The 14,611-nt window shown below is 44.0% G+C and overlaps 1 protein-coding gene across 3 annotated transcripts in view; it reads left to right on the forward strand.

Annotated features, from left to right (window-relative positions):
- Window positions 1–6,799: 6,799 nt before the first annotated feature.
- The window catches only part of TTLL9 (tubulin tyrosine ligase like 9), a 41,569-nt gene continuing 33,757 nt past the window's right edge, over window positions 6,800–14,611 (forward strand). For all 3 annotated transcript variants that reach the window (XR_009405678.1, XM_059407951.1, XM_059407952.1), the window contains exons 1-2: window positions 6,800–6,868; window positions 10,025–10,068. Coding sequence is in view for 2 of the 3 variants with exons in the window: in XM_059407951.1 (XP_059263934.1) it covers window positions 6,854–6,868; window positions 10,025–10,068 (59 nt within the window). In the remaining variant the exon portion in view is untranslated. The remainder of the gene's footprint in view (window positions 6,869–10,024; window positions 10,069–14,611) is intronic.

The raw sequence follows: 14,611 nt of genomic DNA on the forward strand, positions 1-14,611 counted from the left end.
AAGCCGCTGCCTTCGGCTCAGGTCATGATCTCAGGGTCCTGGGATCCAGTCCCGCATCGGGCTCTCTGCTCAGCAGGGAGCCTGCTTCCTCCTCTCTCTCTCTGCCTGCCTCTCTGCCTACTTGTGATCTCTCTCTCTGTCAAATAAATAAATAAATAAAATCTTTAAAAAAAAAAAAAAAAAAGCTTACTGAGCACCTACTGTATGGCAGATACCAGGGACCCAAAAATGGCTAAGGCGGAGAAGGTTCCTACCTTCGTCGGCTAACAGTGTAGACCAGCCCTGCCCAAAAGAAATATAATGCGGGCCACATGTGTAATCTTAAATTTTCTAGTGGCCACATTAAAAAAGTAGAAAAAAAAAGGTTGTTAATGTTTTTATTTAATCCAGTATATCCACAATATTATCACTTTAACATGCAATCAATATTGAACAATTATTGAGACATTTTACATCCTTTTTATTGTGTTAAGTCTTTACAATCCAGAGTGTACTTTACCCTTAGAGCACGTCTCAGTTCAGGCTAGCCACATGTCATGTGCTTAACAGCCATATGTGGGTGGTAGCTACATATAGGACATCTGGGGTCTAGGAGGGAGAGGCGAACAAAAGAAGCAAATAGACAAAGTATTTACAAATGCTCACAATTTTCAGTGAGGGAAAGAGAACGAGGCAGGAAGAACCTTTCTTAAATAAGCAACACCTGAGCTAGGACTTGATGTATAAGAAAGACCCAGCTGTTTAAAGAGGAGATTTCCAGCAGAAGGAACAAGACAAGCAAAGGCCCTGTGGTGGGAAGAGTTTGTCCTTTGCAAAGAATCAGTGGGACTGGAGAGGAGGGGCGCCAAGGGACTTGAGGATAAAGAGAAAGTGGGGAGCCCAGTGCACAGGACTGTGTATGGCCATAACTGGGAGTCTAGGCTTTCCTCCTCTGTATGATGGAAATGTGGTGGGAAAATTTAACAGGGGAGGCCAGCCCTGTCATCTGGTTTACATTTTAAGCTGGTCACTTTGACGCCTATCCAGAGCGAATATATTAGAGGGACCAAGCAGGGAGGCCAGTGAGGCGGTGGTGCCCTGGGACACAGCAGGAGCAGGGAAAACTGGAAAGAAGGGGACAGACTTAATATTTTGGCAGCGTAGCTGATGGGACTTGCAAATAGATTGGATGTGGGGAAAAGGGGGGAATTCTAGGACATTCCCCATTTTCCTGCCTTGAAAACCACTGTTTGTGTCACAGAAGTGAAAGCAGGACCTCATCTATTCAACACATGTCTGTTGGGCAACAAGTTATACATGAGTCATTACACCAAAGATGTGCTGACTTGGATTTCCCAGAATGCCCACCCCACAGATGGCGTAAAGAAATGCTGGTGGAGGGGTCTGCAGACTAGTTCCTAGTTCTGGCCCTGGCTTTAGCAGCTCTATGGCCCTGGGCAGGTGACCAAATGCCCCTGGATCAGTTTCCTCATTCATAAATGGGCAATAATTAACAGTGCCTTGGACTTGGACTTGGTTGTTGGGGGAATAAGCAAATTGCATGTACAAAGGATCTCCGTCACATAAAAAGCTCTGTAAAAACACCAGCTGTAGTTATTAGGCTTAACACATTTAGTGTCTATGAACTGTTCCGCCTTCGGAAGCGTTAGCTGTTGCAAAGCTCAGTTTGCCTTAAATAAGTCAGGGAGAGATTGTTTTGCAAAACCAGGAATATGAAGATGCTAAAACACAGGTCTCACTTTGTCACTTCCTTGCTTAAAACCCTTCAATGTGGTTCATTGTGGTAGGCAACATAACGGTCTCCCCGAAAAAGTCTATGCTCTAATTCCTAGAAATTGTGAATATATTATGTTAGATGGGGGCATTAAGGCTGGTGGATGGAATTAAAGTTGCTAATCAGCTGATCATGAGATGACAAGACTGTCCTGGATTATTTGCGTGGGCCCAATGTTATCCCCCAGGTCCTTAGAAGCGAGATAGGGAGGTAGGAGTATAGAATTGGGGGGTGGGGGTATTTGATGGTAGAAACAGAGGTCAGGAGTGTTATGATTGCTGGCTTTGAAGAATGGAAGGGGGTTGGGAGCCGAGGAATGCAGGTAGAAAAGCAAGGAAACAGATTCTCTCCTAAGGCCTCCTAGGAACCCAGCCTTGCTGATACCTAAATCTTAGCCTAGTGAAACCCACTTCAGACGCCTGACCTCAAAAACTACAAGCTCATACATTTGAGTTCTTTTAGGTCACTCAGTTTGTGGTAATTACAGCTGGAATAGGAACCCAATACACCCACCAATATCCTTAGGAAATACTCAATCTGTTCAGCATCGGACGCAAGGCCTTGTGGGATCCGGCTTCTGCCTCTCTGACTTTGAGCAAATTTCTTAACTTTCGTGAGTCTCAGTTCATCTGGAAAATGGGGAGGAAAAACCTTTATAGGTCTGTAGTGAGAGTAATGGGAGGATATACTTCAAATACCTAGTAAAGAGACCGGCACATGACGCATCATCATTATTATCATTCTCGTTATTATATCGTGGAGCATGTGACAAGGAGTTAGGAGGCCATGGTTCTGCTCTCCTCCCTAGGGCTCTGTTTCCACATTTGTAATAAAGGAAACAACAACAACATGGGGGTTTGGCAGCCTCATGTCTCCCCTCTTCTTCACTTTTGCCTGGCCCCTGACCCGCATTTGTTTCCACAAACATGCTTCACTCTCTCTGATTCCCAATTTCGCACATACCATTCTCTCCATCTGGAATGTTCTTCCCATCTACATTACCAGTCTAATTCCCATTTCTTCCTGCCAGTCCTTGCTACCCCAATTAAGATAAGGCCCCACCATTATGCATTCCCAAGGCCTCCTAAACTTCTTCCTCTATGGGAGTACTGATAGTCTTTTTTTTTTTTTTTTTAAGATTTTATTTATTTATTTGACAGACAGAGATCACAAGTAGGCAGAGAGGCAGGCTGGGAGAGAGGGGAGGAAGCAGGCTCCCTGCTAAGCAGAGAGCCCAATGCGGGGCTCAATCCCAGGACCCTGAGATCCTGACCTGAGCCGAAGGCAGAGGCTTTAACCTACTGAGCCACCCAGGCGCCCCTGATAGTCTTCTGATATTCTTTTTTCTTTTTTTTTTAAGATTTTATTTTTATTTATTTATTTGACAGAGAGAGATCACAAGTAGGCAGAGAGGCAGGTGGGGGATGGAGGGCACGGAAGCAGGCTCCCTGCTGAGCAGAGAGCCTGATGCAGGGCCCTATCCCAGGGTCCTGGGATCATGACCTGAGCTGAAGGCAGAGGCCCAACCCACTGAGCCACCAAGGTGTCCCTGATACTCTTTTTTTCAAAATATTTTATTTATTTATTTTGAGAGAGAGAGAGAGAGAGCAAGTGAAAAAGAGCATGAGCCGAGGGGAGGGGAGAGGCAGAGGAAGAAGTAGCCTGCCAGCTGCTGAGCAGGGAGCCCCACAGTGTGGGGGGGCTCCATCCCAGGACCCTGGGATCATGACCTAAACCAAAGGCAGAAACTTAAATGACTGAGCCACCTGGGTTCCCCTCTAGTCTGTATTTTTAAATTTTAATACCCCCATAATTTTTTTACCCCCATAAATTTTACCCCCATAAATTTTTAATATCCCCATCAGTATATAGAATATACTTTTGTATGTTTATAATTAATACAAATTTCAATCCTTAAAAATATTTATCATTCTACAACTCTTTTATTTTTTTAAAGATTTTATTTATTTGAGAGAGAGAGCATGATCTAGAGAAAGATCATGAACAGGGGGGAGAGGGAGAAGCAGACTCCCCACTGAGCAGGGAGCCCAATGCAGGGCTGGATCACAGACCCTGGGATCATGATCTGAGCTGAAGGCAGACACTTTAACTGACTGAGCCACCCAGATGCCCCTACAGCTATCTTCTATTCATTCAACAGTAGGTTTGGGGGATATTTTTATGTTGATATAGATTTGGACCATTAATTTTTATCACTACATAGTATTTTTTAGAGCTTATTCCATTTTATTAATCATCTCATTATGAGTAGACATTTAGATTTTTTCTAGTATTTCCCATAATTATAAAGAGTGTTGCAATGAACATCCTTGTATATATGACCTATGAACAAGGATGAGAATTTCTTTAGGGAAGAATGTCATCTGGCACATTAGCTCCAAAGTGATATTCCCTGGGCTGTGTAGGTGTATTCAGAGAGCCTTTGGATATCTGTCCAGTAGTGGAACCAGGTTGTAAGTTGTATGCATTTTCAACTTTATGAGATATTGCACATTGTGTCCCAAATTGTGAATCTACCAACTGCATATGATAGTTCAGATTCCCACATCCTCAAAAACACTTGACTTTGAAATGTGTTTTTATTTTTGTCTAGATGATATGTTTAAAATAATATTTTATAATTGTTTTGATTTACATAGTTTGATGTTCTTATTGGCTAATAGAGTTTCTTTTGCTTAAAGTCCTCTATTCATATCTTTTGTCCATTTTTCTTTTCTCTAATGAGGTGGGGGGTAGTCTTTTTCTTAATGGTTGTAGTTCTTTGAGTACTAGTCCTTTGTTACACCTATTGCCTCCTAGTGTGTATCTTGTCTTTTAATGATCTTATATAATTATGTATTGAGAGAGAGGACATGAGTGGGGGAAGAGGGTAGAGGGATAAGCAGATTTCCCATCAAGCAGGGAGCCCGATCTAGTCCTCTATCCCAGGACCCCACGATCACAACCTGAGCTGAAGTCAGAAGCTTAATTGACTGAGCTACCCAGCTGTCCTATTTATTTATTTGAGAGAGAGAGACAGAGAGAGAGAGAGAAAGGGCACAGATGAGAGCACAAGGTGGGGGGAAGGGCAGAGGGAAGGAGGAGAAGACAAGAATCCCACACAGACTCCACCAAACACAGAGCTGACTCTGGTATTGATTCCAAGAGTCAGTCGCTTAACTGACTGAACCAACCAGGCACCTCACCCCCTTTTTAAACGTTTTAATCATTTATTTATGTAGCTTGTCTTTTAATTAATTAAAAGTTTAATTAATTAAACTTAAAATATCTCTTGTATTATGGCAGTTTAGATTTTGAGAGAGCCACAGATTAATTTTTTCTTCTATGACTAGTGCTTTATTAAGAAATCCTTCAAGCATCTGCCTTCAGCTCAGGTCATGATCCCAGGGTCCTGGGATGGAGCCCTGCATTGGGCTCTCTGCTCAGCGGAGAGCCTGCTTCTCCCTTTCCCTCTGCCTTTGCTCTGCCTGTGTGCTTTCTCTCTCAAATAAATAAATAAAAATCTTTTTTAAAAAAGAAACACTTCCCCACTCAGATATCATAAAATATTATGTATACATACTTATTTTTCTAATAGCTTGAAATATTTGTTTGCCATATTTGTTCTTTAATGTGCTTGATTTTTTTATTCCTATGCAAAACCAGTTTCTCAATGGCATTTACTGATTTATGATGCCACTTCTATTGTACATGAAGTTAAAACACACACACACACACACACACACACACACACACCTATTTCTAGGATCCCCATATCCTTCCTGATATTTGCATCTCTTGGGTTGGGAAGGTTTCTCAAAAGTCCTGGTTGGATTTGAAAAAATACACATCTTTTTGATATTGAGTCTTCCTGCCCATGAACATGGTACATCCCTCCATTTATTCAGGTCTCCTTTAATGTCCTTCAATGTTTCGTAATTTTCCCTATGGAATACAAACCCCGCAAGAACAGATACTTGGTTTTGTTCATTGCTGTGTCCTCATAGAGTCAAGAATGAAGCATACTTGGGGCACCTGGGTGGCTCAGTTGGTTGAGCAACTGCCTTCAGCTCAGGTCGTGCTCCTGGAGTCCTGCTCCAGGGGGAATCTGCTTCTCCCTCTGACCTCCCCTCTCATGCTCTCTTTCTCTCAAATAAATAAATAAAATGTTTAAAAAAAATGAATGAGGCATGTCATAGAGGCTTAATAAGAGTTTGTTGTTTAACAAAATGTCTTGCATATATTTTATTAGATATATTCGTACATAACATATTTTGTTGCTATAAAACAAACAACACTTTTTTTTTTTTTTTTTTTTAACAGTTTCTAATTAGCTATGGTGGTTGGTGTGTAGATCCAGGGCTGTGGAGAAACGAGGCAGGGAAAGGCGGGGAGCCGATACAGGGTGCAATGTCGAGTAAATTGCTACTTCAGGTCACGCGCAGTGGAGAGATGAGACCGGATTGGTGTTCTTCACCAATCGTGCTCTTCAACTGCAGTGCCAAGAATGAACTGGAATGGATAGTGCAAAGGTGGGCACTGGCCGACTGGTGAGGAGGCTACTATAGGCGTTCAGGTGAATCCTGGCTTCGAGTTGGGGCCTAAGAATTAGAGAGAGTGTTCGAGAAAAAGCAGAAGTGGCCGCGTTACTAACTAACCGAATGACAAGGCGACTTAGTGAGGAGCCGAGGAAGGAAACTTAAAACCATTGCGTTTACCAATAGCTGACAACTTTTCAGACTGAGCGCTCGCAGGTCCCGCGAAACGCAGCTGGAAGAGGCGCTGGGCAGTCAGTGCCCGCCGAAGGCAGCCAGTCCTTGGTGGAGTGCGCCCTAGGGTCGCGGAAGAGAGGGGTTGGGAGAGAAAGGTCCAACGAATAACCGGGTCTGGGCAGCCGCGGCGCGCAAAATTTTCAGGGGCTGGGATCCGACACAAGCCCACGAACCCCGCGGAGAGGAGGGCCCTCGGCTCATCCAATCAGAGCGGCGGATCCGGGCGCCCTCTGTCGCTTTGGCAACGGGACGCGAGGCCTGCGCGCAGCTAGGCAGCGGTTTGGGTCCGGCGCTGGGGGATCGTACCATGTCGCGCCCGAAGGTAGGAGTGCCACGGGATCCAGATGTTTTCATCGTCCTTCGAGAAGGGAGGGAGGCTACAGAGGCATCCGACTTGGGGGTCCCCGCAGAGTGGTTCTGGGTAGAATGGGAGGAAAATGATGAATACAGAGAAAAGACTTCAAGCCCTGGCTGGCCGCGCGCCTCCGGAGGTGCTGCGCGAGTCCACCACTAGGCTTGCTGGCGGGAAAGTTGGGAAAATCTGGGATTCTAAACTGTAATCAGCGATTTCTGCGACCCTGGGGGAACCTCAGAATTTTCGATTTCCTGACCTGGAAAAGCTCTTAGAAATCCGTTCATCCCGCCTCTCACTTGCCTTCCCATGCATCCATTCATTCATCCTAAAACGCTAATCAGGACCTTCTTTAAACTGAGCCCAGTGCTGACCAGTAAGGACACGGAGGTCAATCAGACAAGTCCCTGTCCCTTAGGAGTGCACGGGCCAACTCCCCCACTTTAAAAAGGAGAAAAGTGTGTGTGTGTGGGGGGAATGCGACCCAAAGAAGAAGGGTAATGAATTACTCTGGAATCCAGCACCGCCCCCCACCCACTAGCCTGCTTCGTATCCCGGGCTCTACTTCTCATGAATTGGCACCCCCATTTCTTTAATTCCCTCTCACAACAAAAGAGTGATTACATTGGCCCCACTCAGATAATCCAGGATAACCTCTCTATTTTAAAGTCAGTTGATTATATTTGCAATCTTAATTTCCTCTTGTAATGTAATGTATTTACAGGTTCTGGCATATTAGGACATGCACATCTTTTGGGGGAGCATTATTCTGCTCTCCACAATATTCTATCATCAAATAATTGGAAAATGAAAATTTAAAAATATTATTTAAGATAGCATCACAAAATCAAATACTTATGAGTAAATTTAATTTAAAAGGTCCCAGACTTCTGTACTGAAAACTAGAAAATATTGTGGGAAAAAAATTTTAAAAAGACTTAATTTAATGGAGAGATAGACCATGTTCATGGATTGGAAGAGTCAATACTTGATGATGTCACTTCTCAAAATGATCTATAGATTCAATATAATCCAAATAAAATCCCAACACACTTCTTTTGGTAGAAATCAGCAAGCTGATTCTAAAATTTATATTGAAGTGCAAATAACCCCAAACTGCAAAGGCAATCTTGAAAAAACAAACAAACAAACAAACAAGGAGGGAGGACTTATAGTACCTTATTTCAAGATTTACTAGAGGGATGCCTGGGTGACTCAGTCGTTAAGCATCTGCCTTCAACTCAAGTCATGACTCTAGGGTCCTGGGATAGAGCCCCCATGTGTCTCTCTGCTCAGTGGGAAGCCTGCTTCTCCCTCTCCCATTCCCCCTGCTTGTGTTCTCTCTCTTACCATTTCTCTGTCAAATAAATAAGTAAAAACTAGAAAAAGAAAAAAGATTTACTAGAAAGCTATTGTAATTAAGACAGTGTGTAGTGACATAAGGGTAGACAAACACTCTAGAGATAGACCTACATATACACAGTCAACTGAATTTCAACAGAAGAATCAATGCAATTCAGTGAGGAAAGGAAAAGTTTTCTATTTTTATTTTTTAAAGATTTTATTTATTTATCTGTCAGAGAGAGAGAGAGCACAAGCAGGGGGAGTGGCAGGCAGAGGGAGAAGCAGGATCCCTGCTGAGCAGGGAGCCTGATGGGGATTGTATCCCAAGACCCTGTGATCATGACCTGAGCAGAAGGCAGATGCTTAACTGACTGAGCTACCCAGGCACCCCAGGAAAAGTTTTTTTAACCAAATACTGTATAAATATAAGGAAAATAGAACTGAAAATGTGAAGGAGTATACAGGATATAATCAAAAAAGAGGACACCTTACAGTGCTGGGGGAGTTGGAGGGACTTGGATGTGATACTGGGATAAGAGTCCATGTGCTATTGTAGGGCGTTAACTTCCGTCAGTTTCATAAAGCAGTATCCTCTATCCATTCCACTGGCTTTTTGAGGGATAGGGTGGTATGGTAGGCAGAATTCTAGTAGGCCCCCAAGATTCCCACCCTTTGTGTACACACCTCGTATAATTCCCTCCCCTTGAGTGTGGGTGGAGCCTGTGAATTTGATGGGATAGTTACTACCATGATTATATACCATGCATCATACAGGGGGTGACTTGGAGTGGGGAGGGTTGGAAGTCAGAGGGATGAGCTCCTGCTGGCCTGGAGGAAAGCAAATATCCATGTTGTGAACTGCCTAGGGGGCCATGATGAAAGGAACTGCAGGGGGCCTCTAGTTGCTGAGAGCAGCCCCTAATCAATAGCTAGCAAGTAAACAGAGACCTCTGTCATTGCAACCCCAAGCAACTGAACTCTGCCAACAATCTGGATGATCTTGGAAAAGGACCCCAAGCAGATGCATGAGAATCATAACCCAGGCCGTCACCTTGGTTGTAGCCTTGTAAGACCTGGCCAGAAGATCCAGCTAAGCCATGCCCATGGAAACTCCAAGACATAAATTTGCACTATTTTAGGCTTCCAAGTTTGTGGTAATTTGTTATGCAGTATTAGAAAACTAATGCAGATGACAAGTCTGTCCAAGTTGCAATGGTCATCCTGAACAAGACCAGTTTTGATTTCTTTTTCATACCTGCCATTAGGGATTATACCAGGACTAAAGGCCAAACTGTTTTAGATGTGGTAGAAGCAAAATAATACCCACCCCCAACACCCATTGAGGATTTGAAAGGTCCATTTTGGGTGGAAGAAATTAACTTCACTCAGAATCTTTGACCCAGCCCCTTCTGGACCATGGATCTAGCCAAACATTCAAGTTTCAGTTCCTTCTCACAGAGCCTGCTGATCTCAGAACCACTGGGGTTCAGGGTTGGACCTTTGGAGCACTGAAAACTACGTATTCACTCTACTGGTCATGCCTGTGGAACAATCCTGTGAAGTGGGTCCTTGAATACTTGGAGATTTATTCCAAGGATCAAGTTGCTGGGAACATGTTGACCAATGTGAACGTGAACTTGGCCAGGCTGGTCCTTCCTGTCTCAGGATCTGGGCAGTGTTGTGTCTAATGGTTTGAGATTTTTATTATCTGCAGTAAATTGAGCTGGGAAGACAGGGTGGATATACAGAACCAGTTACATCGCTTTTCTTTTCTTCTTGCAGAATCAAAATTACAAGGGCCACGGATTGTCAAAGGGAAAAGAGCGGTGAGTGGTCCCATGCAATCTAATAAACCCAGAGCTAACGAACTAACTACCTTCCTTCCTTCCCTTTTTCAATCTCTCCATCCCCTTTCTTTACTTCAATAATGATAATGATAATAATCAATCACGAGCACTTAACCATGTGCCAGTCTGCATTATCTCCTTGAGTCCTTACCATACTCCTTTGAAGTTGATACTACTATTGGGTCCATTCTATAGACGGGGAAACTGAAGCTCAGAGAAGCTAGGTAACTTGCTCAAGACTGTAAGATCATAGTGGCAGAACTGGGCTCCCAGGCCCATGTTGTATCTACCTATGCCCTCCTGCCTCCTTCAGCGACCATGTGCTGGCTTGATAAGTCCAATGTCTACTCTACTCTATTCTTCTCCTTCCCTCTGCAGCAGTAACCTGGGTGCAGAACTCAGCCCCTCCTTGGGTCCCCCAAATGGAATCCACTAGCACAGAGCAGGAGGGAGCACTGTAGACTTGACTGAAGTTTTTTTTGTGGGGAATCAGAGGAGGTTACATTGCACACACTGACACATATTCTGGATATTTCTATTCTTATTTCATTAGCTATTTCTCATTCTTATTTCATTAGCTATTTCTCTTTTTTCTAAAGTCACTTCTGGCGGCACTGCCACCGAGGAGGGCATGTGTGGTCCCTGACCCTTCCATCCCGCAGCACCCATCAGAGCAATTCAGCACTATTCCAGGTGCTAACCCTGAACTTACACACTCAGTCCCGCTCCAACCCCAAAAAAGGGCACTTCAGTTAATGGGATCTGTTTTAGGGTGGACACAATAGGAAACCCCACCCACAGTAGTTTAAAAAAAAATTGTATTAACTTTCCTCAAGTAACAAAGAGCCTGGAAGGCCGGTGAGGTGGTTCAACACTGTCAGAGCTGGTGTCTCTGTGATGGTCTTGACCTTCACCCTATGGACACTAAGTGGCTGCTACAGCGCCAGCCTTCCTGTCGAGATCAAGATGGGCAGAAGTGGGGAAAGGAAGTCTCAAGCCACATCTCTTTCACTCTTTATTTTAACTGAAAGAATCCTTGCTTTCCCAGAATGCATCCTCTTTAGCAATCTTGTAAGTTTTTAATCTTACTGACCAGAATTGTGTGATGTGGACAGCCTCTGGTAGCATGAGGTTAGGAAAATGTTCCATATGTGATGTGATACTCTCATTCTGTGGGCTGCTTTTGTCACACAAAACTGTATTTTCAGTATTTATCCGAGTTGGTGCCCCTAGGTCTTGAACTACTCTGTGTGTTCCATTGGATACTGCTGGTTATTTACCTACTTCCTGTTGAAAGGCCTTTAGGTTGTGCCTTAATATTGATTTCCTCCAGAAGCAGACCCCGAGACAAGGATGTGAGAGCAGTTTATTTGGAAGGTTGAAAGGTGATTCCAGTAAGCACTGGCAGGGAAGTGGGGATGTGAGACAGCCAAGGGAAAGAAACCAATAAAAGGTCCATTACCGACAGGTTATTGCAGTGGGCACGTGAGGCTCAGTCCCACAGGGGCTTCCTAGGAGATAGTGCAAAACGCACTGCAGGCTCATCCCAACAGAGCCAAGAGGGGCTGGAGGATTTATCCATCAAGTCTGGTTGTCATTGGTTGTGTGCTGTTGGGGGAGGGGCACTTTGGATTTGCTTTAAGCCTCCCCTGCCCTCATCCCCCCACCCCTACTGTGTGCTGGCAGTGGAAAGCCCTCTGACTGACTTGCACAGGAATGGAGAATGCCCAGGGAACCAGGGTGGACCACCAACTGTGTGCTGCAGGTTATCTCTATAAAAAAAATATGAGCAGTTACAAATGAGCATCCCCATATCTGTCATGCCCAGTTGCATATGTAAGGTAGCTATCTAGTGTCTAGACCTAGGAGGGGTCTGCTGCATCTAGAGTATGTGCAGTTTATGTGCAAATTCAGTTTTACTAAACACTGCCATGTGTTCTCCAGAGTGCCTTCTACCAGCACAGCAAGAGTTTCCAATTTTAGCCCATTGTTGCCAAACTTGGACTTTTCGAGTTTTTGCCAGTCTAACGTGTACGAATAGTACCTGACAGTTTTAATATGCCAAATTGCTCTCTAAAGATTCATCCAATTTCCAGTTCCATCAGCTTTAGAGGGTAATTATCATTTCCACATGCTTGCGAACACTTGGTATTTGTCTGATTTTAAACATGTCCCCCAGTCTGATGGATTTTGAAATTGTACCTCTTCGTTGTCTGGGATTAAATTTTTTTAAAAAGATTTTATTAATTTATTTGACAGAGAGAGATCACAAGTAGGCAGAGAGGCAGGCAGAGAGGAGGGTGGGAAACAGGCTTCTTGCTGAGCAGAGAGCCTGATGCGGGGCTCGATCCCAGGACCCTGTGATCATGACCCGAGCAAAGGCAGAGGCTTAACCATCTGAGCCACCCAGGCACCCCAGGATTAGATTTTAAATACTCCCTACGTAACTACTTTAAAGCAGTGGTTCTTAAAATTTGAGCTCAGTAGGGGAAGAGAAGGAAATCTGAAGGGGGAGGAGTCAGAGAGGGAGACAAACCCAGAAAGACTATGGACCCTGGGGAAACAAACTGTAGGTTTCAGAGGGGAGGTGGGTGGGGGATGGGGTGACAGGGGGTTGGGCATTAAGGAGGGCACGTGTTGTGAGGAGTACTGGGTGCTACATGCAAATAATGAATCATTGAACACTATATCAAAAACTTATGATGTACTATACAGTGGCAGACAGAACATCATAGAAGAAATTAAGCTCAGGATCTCTCTGCTACTAAAAAATTATTGTGGACTCCTATTAATTTTTGTGTGGTTTATATTTATCAATATCATATTAGCAATTTAAAATCATTAATTGAAATATATTTATTCAGTCATTTAAAAAGTAACCATATATTCCACCTGGTAGCATAAATAATGTATTTTTTATGAACTATAACTGCGTTCCCCCCCCCCCAAGTTTACTAAGATGAGTAGTCATTGTTTTTACATTTTTGTGAATTTCTTTAATGTCTGGCACAATAGAAAACATTTGGCTTCCCAAAGCTTCTGGATTCAATCTGTTGTGATACATTGTTTTGGTTGAACAGGAAGAAAATCCAGCCGCACAAAGATATGTAGTTGGAAAAGGGCCGCCTTTATAAACCTCTGAAAGAGGGTTGGAGACCCTGGGGAATACTGGGACCACCCACCAAGAACTGCTGTTCTAGGGAATTACAATCTGCATCCTAAACTCATCAGCATCCTTAACTCATCACTGTCTACCCTGAATCGGTATTACAGCACTTTTGGCACAACCTAAGAGCCCTAGAACTGCGTGCTCTGTTCACTTCCCTCTGGTCCTTGGTGCTGTTATTGTTGTCATGTATTTAAACACTAAAGAAAGTTCTCCAGGCTGAAGGAAAAGTATACCAGATGGAGATTCAGATCAACAAGAAGAATAGTGTGTGAAGACAAAGCGAGAGAGAGAGAGACTGATTTTCCAGAGACTGTAAGCCCTTTGCTCTGACTAGTAGTTAGGTTGGGGCTGATCGTTAGAGTTCTCCTAAAGCTGAGGGGAACATGGGCTGGGCTGAAACTTTATTTTATTTATTTATTTTTAAAAAAGATTTTATTTATTTATTTGACAGAGAGAGAGAGAGAGATCACAGGTAGGCAGAGTGGCAGGCAGAGAGAGAGGGGAAGCAGGCTCCCTGCTTAGCAGAGAGCCTGATGTGGGACTCGATCCCAGGACCCAGAGATTATGACCTGAGCTGAAGCCAGAGGCTTAACCCACTGAGCCACCCAGGTGTCCCTGGACTGAAACCTCAATTACACTGAATTCACTCCAAGCCCTCCTGTACTGCTGTTTTGAGCTTCTGCCCTGGGAGGGGGTGGACAGAATTTCCATTTTTGTTTGTTTATTACGGTTTTTTGGTTCACTTATAGATTCAACTCTGGCAAGGCTGCCTGAATGCACACACCACATCAATGTGCGGGAGTATGGGTTTTCTCTCTGCTTTACTGTGTTCTCTACTCTTTCTTTCTTTCGTTTTATTTATTTATTTATTTATTTTAAAAAGATTTTATTTATTTATTTGAAAGACAGAGATCACAAGTAGGCAGAAAGGCAGGCAGAGGGAGAGGAAAGGAAGCAGGCTCCTCACTGAGCAGAGAGCCGGATGCGGGGCTTCATCCCAGGACCCTGGGAGATCATGACCTGAGTCGAAGGCAGAGGCTTTCACCCACTGAGCCACCCAGGCACCCCTGTCTTTCTTTTTAAAGACTTTATTTATTTATTTGACACACAGAAAGAGTACAAGCAGGGGGAGCAGCAGGCAGAGGGAGAGGGAGAAGTAGGCTCCCACCACCAAGCAGAGAGCCCTATGTGGGACTCAATTCCAAGACCCTGGGATCATGACCTGAGCTGAAGGCAGACGCTTAACCAACTCAGCCACGCAGGCATCCCAATTACTGCTTCTTTTTGCCGCTGTGTTGATCTGGTTTGGTTTGGTTTTGGAAGGGGCCTCTTCCAGATTTTGATTTGGTTGGC

This window comes from Mustela nigripes, chromosome 7 (assembly GCF_022355385.1).
Source record: "Mustela nigripes isolate SB6536 chromosome 7, MUSNIG.SB6536, whole genome shotgun sequence".
Lineage (NCBI taxonomy): Eukaryota > Metazoa > Chordata > Mammalia > Carnivora > Mustelidae > Mustela > Mustela nigripes.